This window comes from Nothobranchius furzeri, chromosome 10 (assembly GCF_043380555.1).
Source record: "Nothobranchius furzeri strain GRZ-AD chromosome 10, NfurGRZ-RIMD1, whole genome shotgun sequence".
In the NCBI taxonomy this organism is placed as follows: domain Eukaryota; kingdom Metazoa; phylum Chordata; class Actinopteri; order Cyprinodontiformes; family Nothobranchiidae; genus Nothobranchius; species Nothobranchius furzeri.
Window position 1 is genome coordinate 45,688,933 of NC_091750.1, and position 12,812 is coordinate 45,701,744.

The following is a 12,812-nucleotide window of genomic DNA, read 5'->3' on the forward strand; positions in this document are numbered from 1 at the left end:
TGAAACACCAAATCTCTGGACAGGGTGAGTACCCAAGCTGGTCAAAAACTCAGCTAAGCTAGGATGTTGTTCACATAACCACATTATCTGGGTACCTTAGCTTAATTAGTTGTCCAGTTCAGTTTTACTTCTGCCAAACTAAGGTGTTTACATGCATTTAAAAGATCCGACTTCAGCTGAAATAAGGTAATAATTCAGTTTTATGGCACTGCATGTAAAAGCAGGAATTTCACATGAGGCAGCCTACAGTAATACCTTATCAGATGATGTAATTTATTTTGGAAAAACAAAATAAAATCATCACGGGCTTTTTGATTGGGGCCCAAGGCAATCACCTGCCCTACCTTTGCCAACCGTATGTCCGCTGTCGGTACAGGATCGGCTCGGGTGCAGGATCAGCTCGGGGTCCTTCGACTGCCGATGACGTCAAAGTAGTTGATTGGCTGAACATGAAGCTTACGGAAGTTACGTTATCACGTTATGATTTTGATTGGTCAGAACAAATTTGCGGTCGTAGTCTTAGCGGTTGTAGACCTGTAGTACAAAAATCAACACTTTTTGGAGAAAATATGTGATGAATTTCTAAAGGAAATGTAAAATACAAGCAAATGATAAACGTGACCCTCAAAAGCTCTTGATGTTGATGAAATGGGGCAAAATAAAATATAATTACTTTACTGAAAGACACCAAGCAATATTTTGAGTCAAAGAATGTATTTAGATAACAACTAAGGAAATATACAGACGAACTCCACATTAATACAAACAGATTCACAAATAAGAACTGTTCTTTTTTTTTTGTCAGTCCGATGTTGGTTTTATGCAGTTTCACATTCTTTACAAAACAAAGACAATATGGTGTTTTATTAACAAATTACAATTATAAAGAAAACATTTAGGTGTTAACAAACAAGAATTTATTAACAAAACTGCTGATGCCTTTCCAAAACTTATGTGTGAAAGCCGAGTAGATTTGCAGTAATGTGACGTCATCGGCGACCCCGAGCAGATCCTGCACCCGAGCAGATCCTGTACAGAGACCGCCTCTGAGCATCAACAGAGCAGCTTCTTCTGTTTCTTCCACCTGCTGATGCTACTTGACACAACCATCTGGATTTATAGCATAAAGCTTTTAATTAGAATGAGGTATCACAAAATATAATCATCTAACTTGCCTTCAAACAGTGCCTGAATACAGATTTTACCATCGACATATATATATATATATTATGATGCATTTTATGATGATGGATTTTACTCATTACACCGGAAGTGACGTCGTCGTGCTCTCGCTTCTGCCTTTTGTCCATCGGGAGAGGTGGGGGTGTCCAGTCATTTAAAAAGATGTCCCTTTAAACGACGCTAAAACCCAAACTACTGTCCCTAAAAACTTTCCGTTGTTTTAAAATGTCCTGACTGAAGATCCGTTCACGCCGGACATCAATCAACGTCTGCTAACCGGATAACGGGACGCACTTTGGGTGACTGCAGGCTCGCGCCTGGTTAACATTACGCAGCTGTCTGTAACCGAAGCTAGCGGCTATATATCGTTAGCCGTAGTGGCTCATCCTCTCGTCCGCTTCCCATGATATTGACTCACTTTGCTGCGGGAGAAACCCTTCTTGACCGCGGTTAGTTTGCCCCGCAGCACCGAAATGGACAAAGAAGAAGCAGACCGGCTCATAGAAAGGGCGAAGGTGTGTTTACGGTCGGGGCGAAAAGACCGGGCGCTGCAGCTGCTATATGAGGCGCAGAATGTTCACCCCAGCACCCGGGCCAGAGGTAAAATTAGCTGACGCACATTCGGCTGTGGCAACCTGACTTGCTGAACAAGTAACTTTTACCAACCTGCTGGAAATGTGTTTTCGGATTAGCGAGGGTTAAAAATAGCTACAGATTTAAAATCTTTCTATATTTGAAGGCTTGCTGTTGACGTTTAGGTGTTTGTTTGGGGACTCCCTTCCCCCCTCAGTGCTGGAGAGCACCGCAGACTGGAAACCAGCGCTGCATCATCCCAGTTACCTGATCTGGTTTTTGCAGTTACAGAGTAATCAGAACATGGATCACAAGACATTTCCTCCTAGGCCCATGACACAGCTCATTCTACAGTTCACCTTATTGATACAACTCTCAAACATCATACAGATGGACGAATGATAATTAAAACAACTCAAATAGGTGAATTTCATGTGAGAAATGAGAACACACGCATTGGTTTTTACAGATTTCAGTGCAATTTTGATTGAAATGAAACATGTCTGTCAAGAGAAAAAACTTGATTTATTTTTTGTTTGTTTTACAGCAAATTGTGTGCACAGCAGATTGAAAGAAACCAAATTTGCCACTGTGTGGGACATTTGTTTGAAAGGACCAACATGCTTTTGTTGCTTATTTCAGTGTTGATAGATGCCTTACTGAAAAACGGAGGCAACACATTCGCAGAAGCAAACCACATCCCTCCACCAGCAGGATGGAGAGATGAGGACGTTGGAGAGCAGGAAAAGAGCAACGGAACGAGCGATGAGAAGAAGACGTACACCGAAGAACAGCGTCAGAGTGTTCTCAGGTGCTGAGATCCTCTTTCAGATGCACCTTTAAATCTCAAGTCTTTCAGGTTCTGTAGAGATCATGCTGATGAAAGGATCTCTGTAAATGTACAGCTCACTTCAGTGGGATCACCAGAGAGAGCTTCTCTGCTACAGACCTGAATTCTGACTTCCAACATGTGTTGTTATTGCAGGATAAAGAATTGCAGGGACTTTTATGAAATCCTTGGTGTTGAAAAGAACGCCAGTGATGAAGATTTGAAAAAGGCATACAGGAAGTTGGCCCTGAAGTTTCACCCTGACAAGAACTTTGCCCCCGGAGCCACAGATGCATTCAAAGGTAACTAGTAAATGTCTGGGCTAGTTCAGGAACAACACACGTGTTCTGGCTGCGTGCAGTTTGATTGCGCTCAAGCAAGAGAAAGGTTTTGAAGCTTTGCATTGTGATTGTAGGAGTTCATTTTCAATATTGACATATGTATGATAAAGTATTTTAATACAATTGAAACCCCTGATTTATTAACATTTAAAGGCATACTAGACAACTTTGCATATGTTAAAATCGTTTTCTTGAGCCAGTATGTGCTAAAATGGCCCTTTACTGGGTTAATGAAATGTCACTCAGATCCCACCACCCTCTGTGGCCAGAATGTCACACTTGCAAGTTCAGAATTGCCGGTCCGATTCCTGCTGGTGGGGGGAGCTGTAGAGCTGGAGTCTGCTTCCAGCATGTTTCCTTCACGTTTTAGATCTTAAACAAAGCTGGTTTGTTAGATTTGGTTATGAATCGCTCCTGTAGACACTAATGAAGGCTGGGGAGACATGTCAGCTGTTAGATTAAGGTGTTAAAAAGATGAACGCACAGAGAGGAGAAGAGTTTCATTATTGGTTTAACCACGGTGAATTAATAACAGGCACTAGGGGGTGCTAAAAGCAAGTAAATGGTGCCTTTAAGCCTCTGCCTCTGGGCCTCAGTCACTGGACTGAGTCTTTTAAAAGGAAGAGCAAAAATCACAAGATTTTGTGGACTCCGTTAGTAATCATGATGTGTGTGATGAGTTACCCTCACCGCTTCTGGTTTTATCTGTTAAATCGATAATGATAAATGACCCGCGCTCGTATAGCGCCTTTCAGAGTTGGAGGACTCCAAAGCGCTTTACAAGACAGTGCGTCATTCATCTGTTCGCACACTGGTGGTGATGAGCTACAATGTAGCCACAGCTGCCCTGGGGCACACTGACAGAGACGAGGCTGCCGAGCACAGGCACCACCGGTCCCTCTGACCACCACTAGCAGGCAGAGTCATGCTCAAAGACACAACAGCCACGCTCTCTGCTGGGAGCCAGGATCAAACCTACAACCCTCCAATTACTGTATTACCTGCTATGACTCCTGAGCCACTGCTGCCCCCGAAATTGACAGTGTTGGTATGCAAATGTCAGTTTGCTGTGGTGACATTCTTAATTTGGACTGAATACAAAATGTAACCAAGACGTTATTTTTGAGGTTTCCTTTACATCCTTGTTCTGATCATTTGAGAGAACACGGGAAAACGTAATCATAATAATGATAAAAACACTCCTCAGGCCCAGTGCTGATGGGGCTCTCGTTTCTAAAGTTAAAGCTAACTCTGCATGTTTGCTCTTTTCTCCCAACAGCAATAGGTAACGCTTATGCAGTTTTAAGCAATCCTGAGAAGAGGCAGCAGTATGATCAGTACGGAGATCACTGTTCAGCTTCCTCCACTCCCCAGCCCTCCAGCCACGGTCGCTCTGGACACTACCGAACCTTCTACAAAGATTTTGAGGCTGACATTTCCCCTGAAGAACTCTTCAACATTTTCTTTGGAGGGAGGTTCCCCACAGGTTTGTTGGAAAGGGTTCTTTGTATTCAGGGATGTCCTGATACCAGGTCCAACACTCACCCTTGTTCCAACTTCCATTTAACTCTGTTTGTTTTGGGGTTTCTTGTAATATTTTCTAATGTAGGGGAGAAACCTTTCAGAACTTGATCAAACTTCCTGTTTGACTCATGACTCGATGACACTGTTTATGGTTCAGATTGGATGGAAAAAAGCAGAAAATGTGACATTTTATTTCACGATGAAGACGATACCAGATATTAAACCCTCCACCTGTATGAGCAAATACTCACTTGTATGTCCTAATGCTGGTTTAGGTCAGATTACAACTTCAAATGCAGACAGATCAACTCTGTCAGTACCTGGAGTTTACATCATTATTGTTGTCAACAACGTGTATTATTGTAATATTTGTATGAAATGTCTACAGGAAACGTTCACGTTTACACAAACCAGGGAACCTCCTACTCCCAGTTCTATCAGCCTCGTCGTCGGCGTGCTCACGAAAGGCGTGAGGAGGTGGTAGAGGACAACCAGAGTCAGGTCAGTGACTCACTGAACATAAGAACCGATTCCTGATGAAACATTCTCATGTTGATATTTGCTGTTGGAGGTGAAATAAACATAACCTCATCATCAACATAACCACTAAGGAACCTTGGAAGACAGCTTCCAACTAGGGTACGACCTATAAGTTAGCTCTGATATGTTTAACTAGTGCTGCACCAACACCACCTACGCAATGGGCTGTTTACCTCAGAATCAGCCTACAGACTGTAATGGTCATTTTTGCTGATCTTCTCTTCCCACAGAACACCTTCACAGCTCTTCTGCAGCTTCTCCCCGTGCTGGTGTTGATCCTTATTTCAGTGTTTACTCAGATGATGGCCACTAATCCGCCCTACAGTCTCTTCTACAAGCCGTGAGTTTAAAATCAAACCTGAACTTTTCGTGGTTTAAAGATTCCCACTTCTTTCTACAACTGTCCTAAACAACCCCACTACAGCATGCTGCATCTAGCGCTAACAACAAGCTAACGCTAACACGAGGAGTGACTGATGCTAAATAAACCAAGAAGTAAAAAGATCCACACTGTTGGATAAAAATTATTACTTACAACCCTGAGCATTCTCTTCACAAGGCTGTCCGACAACGGAAGAGTGTCTTCAGTCAGAGGCTTCTTCAGTTTCGCTGCAACACTGACCGCTACTGGAGATCCTTCTTGCCAACAGCCATTGTAATATACAATAACTCTTTGACGACTTGATTATTATTATTGTCCTGAGCTACTACAGCAATCAATTTCCCTCTGGGATTAATAAAGTGTTTTTGAATTTGAATTGAATTGAATCGAATTGAAGTCCAGTCGCAACAATTCCAAGTCACCATCAGTATGTGTTTTAGTAACCTCCTTCAGCTCCCTCAAACGTAGGCCGCGCCAATGTTTACTCTATCTCCAAAGACATTAGTCTCTTACTTTTACTTCCAAGCTCTTCCATGATGCCAACAAACAAAGCAAAATTCTTCTTTTTGTGCTTTTTATTGATGGTCGGTTAACTAAAAAAGCTAACTGTTAGCCTTTGCATTAGCACCTGGTAAAGTAAACGGCCATTGCTGTAAAACAGACCTTCCGCTGGTGTACCGACCCAAACCATAAAGTTGTTCAGTGCAGGTGACGGTACTCAGAGGGCTACAGAGTGATGTCCAATAGCTACGTTTACATGCGCCAAATCCCCCCTATCCGATTCGAGTCTTGGTTGATCGTAAATCCCAAATCTCTGTTTATACGGACACTAACAGAAATAATGGCGTGGGTAACTGGGTGATGATGAAACCAGCAACAATGATCTAAGTGAGGCATCCTCATCTTAATCTTCTGCGGTACGTAAATAAACTGTTTAAGCTAACGTTAGCTTAGTTTTTGTTTACATAGCTAATGGTGCGTTCGCATTCTCCTCGGAAATTCCAAATTCAGAGTAGGAAAAATAAACGGTTTGAAAAAGAACGGCAAAAGGAATGAAGATACGCAGTAAACTTGGTTTAGCAAAGGTGTTTGCTTCAGTTTAATTTGCAGTTTATAAAAACTACAAGGACCCACCATCACAGTTTGTCCAGAGAAGAAGGGAGAGGAAAAGGAGTACAGGGAGCTGGTTTAGTTGGTGAAACACCACAATATTAAAATACAAACTGTTGTGTATAGTATCCAAGTTTGCTTTACTTTCATTCGTAGTTTATAATGCATGTTCTCCTCATCAGAGTTATTCCAGAGGGCATAGGAGAGGATTAGGAGTACATGGAGCTGGGTTAGTTTTTGCATCATTTAGAAACAGTTGTGGTTAAAGTTTTCATGTTGAAGAATTCTGTACAACACTACAATGATGAACATTTGTATGTTATCTATCTTGATATTTATCAAATTTGGTTAAACATTGGGAAAATAATACATATTTATTATTAATTAAAGCGGTTTAAATAATTATTAAACACTCAATAGTATCGAAAATTAGGACCGTTAGAGAGCAAGTCACCCCCTACCAGAGTATTACTCGGCTCCCACTTCCTGTTTGAAAAATGCAACAAATGCTGTTGCATAGCAGACCGAGAGGGCGGAGCCACTAACAAATACACACACACACACACACACACACACACACACACACACACACAGGCTCACAACGACATGGTGACATAATGTAACGTCACTGTGTACTTCTTAGCCAATAGCAATGGCAGATTTAAATTCAAATGCCGTGCAGAGTTTTTACCTGACAACGGCACAACACGGACAGTTTTAGGCAGAAAATTTTAATTTTAACTAAAATGCACTAAAGTGCAAAACTATTGACTACACGTGTCTGCAGCACGATCAGACACTAATTTATATAGTTTATCAGCAAAAAATACTTTTTTTGGGGGTGACTTGCTCTTTAAGTACCGGTATCGATTACTAGGTACTGGGAATTGGTACCATATCGATTCAAATGTCAAAGGTGCCCATCCCTACATTCACCAAGCATTAAATAGGTTGAGCATGCGTAGAGTTGTCTTTCCTGGGAAAAAAAAGTAAATAAACACTATCTTGTCTGCATGTCTTTCTCCTGGCATTTTATTTTCTAGTTCTCTAGCTTTGTCCGTTGACCTACACTCCCCCACCCCCACCCCCCGGTTATGGACCTTTGCATTTTTACCTCCATGCTTTTGTTTTTACTGATCGCCTTAACTAGGCTGCAGGCTCAGCGGTACGTAATGCTACTGCTCCTCCGCCACAGGAGAGGAGAGCAGGATAACTTCTGTCTACCTCCCACCATGTTTTCCACTTGTCCTGAGTGGCTGCAAAGGCAGAAAGGCGTCACTCCGAAGTTACTCACGTGCAGTGGGCATCATTCTACTCCAAGAATCTGAATGAGTGTGTACATGGACGTCAATCGGAATGATGATTGGACAGAACCACCTCTCTCAATTGGAATGGAATTTCATTCCGTCGGGCCTTATTGGATCAGAGTATTCCGACTGACATGTTCACATGAAGAGTTTTTGATCAGATAGACCGCTCATTCGGATTACTTGTGCCCATGTAAACGTAGCTACTATGAAGCTGCTCAAGTTTTTGACTCAAGAACCACTGAAACCAGTTTGAAAGCAGAAGCTTAAAGTGTTCAAAAGTCTTTAGTGTTGCTTTAAACTATGTTGAGTGAAGTGTTGTGACTGTGGTTGCAGGGCCTTGGGGCTGGTGGTGTCCAGAGAAACGCAGCACATGGGTGTACCGTACTTTGTGGACAAGAGTTTTGAGAAGGAGTACCGGGGAGCAGCGCTGGAGGAGTTGGAGAAAACTATTGAGAGCGACTACGTGGAGCACCTCCAGAGCAGCTGCTGGAAGGAAAAACAGCAAAGTAGGCCAACAGCTGTCTGATGTTGGGGAGAGTTTGTTACATGTTCATTTTCATGAGGCTCAGGTTTTGATCCAAATCTATTTAATAATGTTTTATCCTATTTTCAGTTCTAGACATTACACTGTATGACTTGGCTTTCCTCTGTGTAAAAGTAATCATCCAAAAGCTCGGGCTGACCCGTTTCAATTGTTCTTTACTTTTGCATCAGTTCTTAAACTTAGATTTCAATAAAATGAACTTACATTTATTGGTACCAAAACCAGGGATGGGTACCAAACTTGGTTTGGTACCATAGAGTTCAGTACCTTTCCTTCATTCATGAGAACTTGCGAGACAGCGATTTGCTGAGATAGACAGCAGCACATGTAAGAGCATAATGTCGTTAGCTGCAGCGGGCGAGCTGTAAACAGCAAGTAGCAGGGCAGAGAGAAAGCCTCAGTAAATGCGATGGGTGACTGGATGGTGATGATGATGATCTAAGTGAGGCATCATCCTAATCCGCTCCAGCAGGTAAATTAAACTGTTTAAGATAACGTTAGCTTGATATTTTAGCTTCTGTTAGCATCAGCTAATGGTGCGTTTGCTTACTTCTCAGAACTCTGAAATTTTGACTTCGGAGTAGGAAAAAAATCAATAGTTTGAAAAAGAACAGCAACAGGAATGAAGACGCAGTAAATTTAGTTCACAGTAAAGATGTTTGCTTCAGTTTAATTAGCAATTTAAAAAACTACAAGTAGTGATGCACCAACATGACATTTTTGGGCCGATGCCGATATTAAGATTACTGTTCTGGCCGATAACCGATACCGATATGCTGACATTAATGCTTCTAAAATCAGCAGATTTTGTACAGAATGAAAATTATTAAAGATGAATTTATGTTATTATGTACACACAACACACACATTTACGCTTCTGAGATGATTTCATTCACTGTTCACATTACTAAACAATTACACACACACACACACACACACACACCTGAAACAGGCAAACAAATGGAGATGAGATGGAAAAAATATCGCTTGTTAATATCAGCCCGATTTTATTTATCGAACCGATATCGATATGTTAAAAAATGACTAGCACTGGCCAATACCGATTGCTGTTTAAGTTTTATGGACAAATATCCACTACACCGATATTGATGCCGATATATTGTCCATCCCTACTACAAAAACCCACCATCACAGTTTGTCTAGAGGAGAAAGAAGTCCGTGGAGCTGGTTTAGTTAGTGAAACACCACAATATTAAAATATAAACAGTTATTTGGGGTCAAAGTTTAATTTAGTTTCATTTGTAGTTTATAATGCATGTTCTCCTCATCAGAGTTATTCCAGAGGGCATAGGAGAGGATTAGGAGTACATGGAGCTGGGTTTTAGTTTTTGCATCATTTAGAAACGGTTGTGGTTAAAGTTTTCATGTTGAAGAATTTTGTACAACACTACGATGATAAAATACAAACAGCTATTTATCATGATATTTATCAAATATGGTTTAAATTTTTTAAATATTTAAGTACAAAAGTGATTTAATAAATTATGAAACACTCAAATGTATTGAAAATTGGTACCGGTATCAATTCCTAGGTGCCAGGAATTGATACGTTATTGATTCAAATGTCAAAGGTACACATCTCTAACCAAAGCCCACAATGATCACTGAAATAATTGCAAACTGAATGGATGTTGGCGTGGCACAAAGCTTCTGTCCGTTAGACACACAAGGCAGGGATGGAGCTTTTTGGGACCTCACGTCTGCTCCTTGTTCAAAAACACAGCTACTAAAGAAAAGAGCTCTGGAGCTACTGTGGAACACGGAGAAGGCTCGGTTCTGTTCTGGGGCCGCGTCTGGTACTCGGTGTCATCTGTTCAGGGTCCAAATGAAGTCTCAAGACTACCAAGGCTTTCTGGAGCCAGGTTCAATGCCCAACAGGCAAATGACCCAAAACACAACAGCACACACACAAGCATGGATCAGGAGCAAAAACTGAACTGTTCTGGAGTGACCTTACATGAGTCCAAATCCTGTTTGACATCTGTAGAAGGAGCTGGAACATGTAAAGAAACCTGCTGCAGGACCAGGATCAGAATACCTGACAACAGATGTAGGATTTTGTTCAGGCCGCTTTCATCGCTTCGACCACCGTTCAGAAGGGATGTGTGATTTTCTTTAGTGGATCTCCAGTCGTTTAGAAAACTACGATTACTTCAGTAAGTTTAAAGCGATGCCAGCAGAACAGAAGAGTATCAACAATACAATCTACCTGTACATAAAAATCAGGACCTTTTTAAATTCTCTATTTTTAGACATTTATTAAACTTGCTTGATACTTCAGAGGTAAGTCAGCTTAACCACAACAAAGAGAATTAAATAATATAGAAAATGGTCCTTTTGGGCCAGACCTTTATCAAATAGAACCCCAGGGTTAAAAAACCCAAACCTAGAGTTCCTAAAAAGAACTGAAGAGACTCGTTATTACATGATAGAGTTGGACCACCAGTTTGAGCTGCATGTGTGCATCAGTGTGCTGGAACCAGCAGCAGATTCCTGCAGAGTCCTTGTTCCCCGTCCTCTGATTCTACCCACTTCTCTTTGCTAAGACGCGTTAGGCTAACAAGCTGCTGACTTAAAGGCTGAGTTCTCTGAGAATCTGTATTTTTATTATTTTTATGAATAATTTAAAAAAACTAGTGGAATAGATCTTTAACGGAAAGTCATAAGAAAAGAGTCTGATAAACGTCTGTTTTTCCTCTTTCTGTTCAGAGTCAGACCTGGCAAACCTGGGACAACTTTACCGTGATGAACGGCTAAAGCAGAAGGCCGAGTCGATGAGGCTGGACAACTGTGAGAAACTGCAGCGACTGGTTGGTCGGCAGAAAGTGAAATGAGGACTGTAAAAGTGGAGGAAATGTTTCTTTAGTAAAGTGTGTAATTTACAATACCTGGCCACTTTTTAAAGACATTTGTGGGGTTACAATGCAGTCAGTGGGAATTGTTGCTGCTGGAAACGTTCTGTCTTCTCTTCAGTGGCAGAAACTGGAGTTGCATGTTAGCTGTGACGTTAGCGGCACGGAGCGCAGACTTTAACGTCTCACAGCCTTCAGACTTTCTTATAGAAATGGTTTAACAAACGTAATCTCCGTTTGGGGCTACGGGGGAGTCGGATGGTTCACGCGTTTCGGATTCGTAGTTTATCTGTGTTTACTTTTGTGTCTGCTGAAATCAAAAGGCGTCTTTATTTGGTAGTTTAAGAAATTGTTGTTGAGCTCATCTTTTTTCTGTAGGAAACGAGTACAAAGATCTAACGTGTTTAGACAAATCAGAGCACATTTGTGTAGTGAAATAAGCTTTTACAAATCTGATCATTTAGCCTCTTGCTCTGTCAAATACCCCGCCCGCTGATGAAGAGGTTCAAATGGGGTCAACACAAGCTGTTTTACAGAAACTCACCCTGGTGGATAAGAGCAGAGCACCCAGGTCTCTGCTGGGTCCTTTAGATTGTTGGGTCACATTTTCACTTGGTTCAGTGAACTTCCCAGTCACACTCCAGTGTTTATTGGATGTTTCTTAATGGTTACGAGGAACCGGAGCACAGGCGGTGTGTAAAAGGCTACCTGGTCTTAAATGACACGCATAAACAAGTTTTTATAAAATGTCTTTCCTCTTAAATTTCTAAACGTTTTCTAATTGTTACTTTGTACGACCCCTTTTCTAAAGATTTAGCTCTGAAGATCTAAACTTGGCCAGATGTGACCAGACCTCTGATCAGAAGCTAAGTTTGTCCGTTCAGGTCAGAAACTGCAACGTCTGATTTTCAACTCAGTAAAAAAGCCAAATTTTTAATTTTTGGTGTAAAAAAAAAAAAAAGTTCTCATCCGCAAAAACCATACAACTCTAATAAAAACCACTAGTCAAGCAACTTTTGCCTAACCTGTTGGTGAAAAATGTGATCAAACTTAAGAATATTTACCTTATTTCAAGTAGTGCTGCCTTTGCGGATCAGAACCGTTTTAGATGAATCAGATCCAATGTCTAAACCCGATGCTTTTAAAAATCAGTTTTTGCAGTGTACTCAGCGGGATACTGCTGCCGTCCCTCTGGGATTATTAAAGTATTTTTGAATTGAATTATGGAAACTTGTCTTACTTTAGACTTGCCCCAAATTACCCCCATGCTGACAATAGCACTAACCATGCAAGTCTGCCAATCTGCCTTAGCTGATACCATCGTGGTGAAAAATCAGGTTCATCTTCAGCACTTTTCAGTTGTTTAATCTTGTTACTGTTGCATGCATCCCAGTGACTGTTAGTTTGTTGCATATTATTTATTTATTTATTTATTTGACAAATGCCATATTGATGACTATAAATGTAAAATGGACATGAATATTCAGAATCACTGCGTTCACAAGTAGAGGCCGACCGCTATGGGCTTTTTGAGGCCGATACCGATTTTTTTATGAATTTTGTTGCCGATGGCCGATATCTAAAGCCAATTATTAAGCACATTG

General features: G+C 41.2%; 1 protein-coding gene across 1 annotated transcript; it reads left to right on the plus strand.

Moving 5' to 3' along the window:
• Window positions 1-1,424: 1,424 nt before the first annotated feature.
• Window positions 1,425-11,241, plus strand: dnajc18 (DnaJ (Hsp40) homolog, subfamily C, member 18). Its single transcript, XM_015960758.3, has 8 exons — window positions 1,425-1,782; window positions 2,398-2,566; window positions 2,741-2,886; window positions 4,205-4,411; window positions 4,838-4,950; window positions 5,220-5,329; window positions 8,125-8,297; window positions 11,066-11,241. The coding sequence occupies exons 1-8, from the start codon at window positions 1,656-1,658 to the stop codon at window positions 11,188-11,190; spliced, it is 1,170 nt and encodes a 389-aa protein (XP_015816244.1). The 5' UTR covers window positions 1,425-1,655; the 3' UTR covers window positions 11,191-11,241.
• Window positions 11,242-12,812: the final 1,571 nt, after the last annotated feature.

Coding starts and splice junctions, on each gene's coding strand:
- dnajc18 (XM_015960758.3), top strand. CDS start 1,656: ATGGACAAAGAAGAAGCAGACCGGCTCATAGAAAGGGCGAAGGTGTGT. Junction 2,567..2,740: donor CAGCGTCAGAGTGTTCTCAG/GTGCTGAGATCC, acceptor TTGTTATTGCAG/GATAAAGAATTGCAGGGACT. Junction 4,412..4,837: donor TGGAGGGAGGTTCCCCACAG/GTTTGTTGGAAA, acceptor AAATGTCTACAG/GAAACGTTCACGTTTACACA.